Source organism: Meles meles, chromosome 18, assembly GCF_922984935.1.
Source record: "Meles meles chromosome 18, mMelMel3.1 paternal haplotype, whole genome shotgun sequence".
NCBI classification, from domain to species: domain Eukaryota; kingdom Metazoa; phylum Chordata; class Mammalia; order Carnivora; family Mustelidae; genus Meles; species Meles meles.
The window spans coordinates 34,269,985-34,272,593 of NC_060083.1; the positions used below are offsets into that span (position 1 = coordinate 34,269,985).

The 2,609-nt window shown below is 46.6% G+C and overlaps 1 protein-coding gene across 1 annotated transcript; it reads left to right on the forward strand.

Moving 5' to 3' along the window:
* Positions 1-2,001: 2,001 nt before the first annotated feature.
* Positions 2,002-2,283, forward strand: SMIM36 (small integral membrane protein 36). Its single transcript, XM_045984395.1, has one exon. The coding sequence runs from the start codon at positions 2,002-2,004 to the stop codon at positions 2,281-2,283; it is 282 nt and encodes a 93-aa protein (XP_045840351.1).
* Positions 2,284-2,609: the final 326 nt, after the last annotated feature.

Consider the following 2,609-nt stretch of genomic DNA (forward strand, 5'->3'; position numbering starts at 1 on the left):
ATCAAAATTATTGAAATTATGAAGCTGTTTAACTAATGCAGATTCCCACTCAAGACCCAGAGATAATAATTCAGAAGCTCTGGGGCTGACCCGGGAATCCGTATTCCTGAGGAACCCAACTGATTCTAACCTACGGTGTTAGAAGACTATCCATCTGCTTAAGCATAATTTCACAGTTAGCCCAGGATCACAGAATCATGGAATATTTTGTTTTAAAAAGGTCTCTAGAGCAATAAGAACTCTTTTTTATAACATCCCTGAACCCTCAGCCTCCCATGGAAGCTGGGCATAAAGAGGCCAGACAGGAAGCTGCCAGGCCATTAACTTAACAACAGTGAGAAACCGCAGACCTCTGGGAGCTTTGGCCTTTAGCTAGGAGCATCAAAGAGTCCCATTAGCTTTTGGAGAAGTGGTCCTGTCTGGCCAAAACTGTATATATGAGACCAAGGCCAGATACATAATTTATGAGCCCAATACAAAATAAATAATTATAAAGAACTTTAAGATGGTGACAGCAGAGCAAGGAACAGGTACAGGACCCTTCTGAGCCTGGGGACCCATGTGACGACCCAGGATCCACACCCATGAGGTTGGCCAGATACAGGACTATTGGGGCAGAATGATAATTTATACATCAAGAGAGATCTGCATTCCTTTTTTTTTTTTAAGATTTCATTTGTTTATTTGACAGACAGAGATCACAAGTAGGCAGAGAGGCAGAGAGAGAGAGATGGGGAAGCAGGCTCCCTGCCAAGCAGAGAGTCCGATGTGGGGCTCAATCCCAGGACCCTGGGATCATGACCTGAGCTGAAGGCAGAGGCCTTAACCCACCGAACCACACAGGCGCCCCAAGAGATCTGCACTCTTATCCAATATTCCTTCCAATCTGCTTGTTTTTCTGTCTCCACATAGCAGCCAAGGCAATCTCTTTAAAATGCTCATCTGGTCCTGTTGCTTCCCCACATTCCGTTGCTCTAGGATCAAGTCTCAAGCCTGCCCCACAGGTTCCCTGCTGCCTGACCCCTGTTTACCTCTTTCCTTTCCTTACGTTCCCCCACGCTCTTTGAACTCCCGTTGTGCTGCCTTGTTTCAGTCCCTCCCATTTTCCCTGCTTCTTCCTGCTCAGATCTCTCACAGTGCTGTTCTCTATGGCTGGAAGAATCTTTCCTGCCCATCCTAAAACTAGCCAGAAAGTATTTTTGAATGAGGCGTGCAAAACAACAAATGAAAAATGGGCAGAAATGTCAGGTGCTGAGTGTGCCCCTTTTATTAAAGAAACATGTCCATTCCAAGCCCCACTGACCTGATCATGCTCATCACTCCCTATATGGATACTTGGCATTTAAACCTCCTCACATAAAGGGTGACCATACTTCCCAATGTTTCCAGGACCATCCCATTTTTTTTTTAAAGATTTTTATTTATTTATTTATTTATTTGACAGAGAGAGAGAGAGAGATCACAAGTGGACAGACAGGCAGGCAGAAGGGTGGGGGGAAGCAGGTTCCCTGCTGCGCAGAGAGCCCAATGCAGGGCTCGATCCCAGGACCCTGAAATCATGACCTGAGCCAAAGGCAGAGTCTTCACCCACTGAGCAACCCAGGCGCCCCAGGACTATCCCATTTTTTAACAGTGTGCTTATTAATAACACTTACTTCTGTTCATCAAACCACATGTTTAGACAATGAATTATATGGACACTCTGCTTATATACCAGACTTTAATAACATCTGAACCATCTCTTTCTGTCTCTCTCTGCAGAGGTAAATTGACAAGAGACAGCTCCTCCTGTGTTTTGGTGGCTGCGGTATTAACAGCAAGAGATTAAGTTATTAAACCGAGCAGCTTTAATCTGTGAGGTCTCCTGGAGTACTGGAGATTATTGTATTTTTACTCCAGAGCCCATGTAGCTATTTCAATGAGCTAGGGTTTGCTCCCCACAATCCCCATACTGGCCCCGCCGCCTTTCTCTAGACCCATTTCCTAACCGCGAGAGACGTGATGGAGTTTTACTTAGAGATTGACCCTGTCACCTTGAACCTGATCATCCTAGTAGCCAGCTACGTTATCTTGCTCCTGGTGTTCCTCATCTCCTGCGTGCTGTATGACTGCCGAGGCAAGGACCCCAGTAAGGAGTACGCTCCTGAGACCACCCTTGATGCCCAGCCCTCCATCCGCTTGGTGGTGATGCAGCAGAGCACTTCAGAGGACCCCTGGACAAGGAGGCCCAGCCTTCATTTTGGGGATCCTGCTCTACTAGGGAAGAAAAGCACAATGGTGTGAAGCTGGCTAAGGGGGCCTGGGGAGAGAGCGCTAGACATTCAGCATGAACTGTTCTCCACGTGGCTGCGGTTCTCTTAGGGTACCGCCAGTCCTGCTTGGCTATGAGAGTGGGAGCTCTGCCTTACCTTCTACTTTCTCATCACCCTCTTTGGGGACAAAGCAACCATTTAAGGTAAGAAGCCCAAAGTTGCCTTCGGTTAAGTTCTCTAGATGCAAAATCTCATTAATACTATTGTATAGTGAAGTTGCTGGGCCTTTCCTGGTGATGCTGTCCTTGCCATGTCTAGGAGAGATTGACATTTGAATAAGATGCAGGGATAGAAAAC

What these genes read in the sequence shown, in the direction of transcription:
- SMIM36 (XM_045984395.1), top strand. Translation starts at nt 2,002, where the DNA reads ATGGAGTTTTACTTAGAGATTGACCCTGTCACCTTGAACCTGATCATC.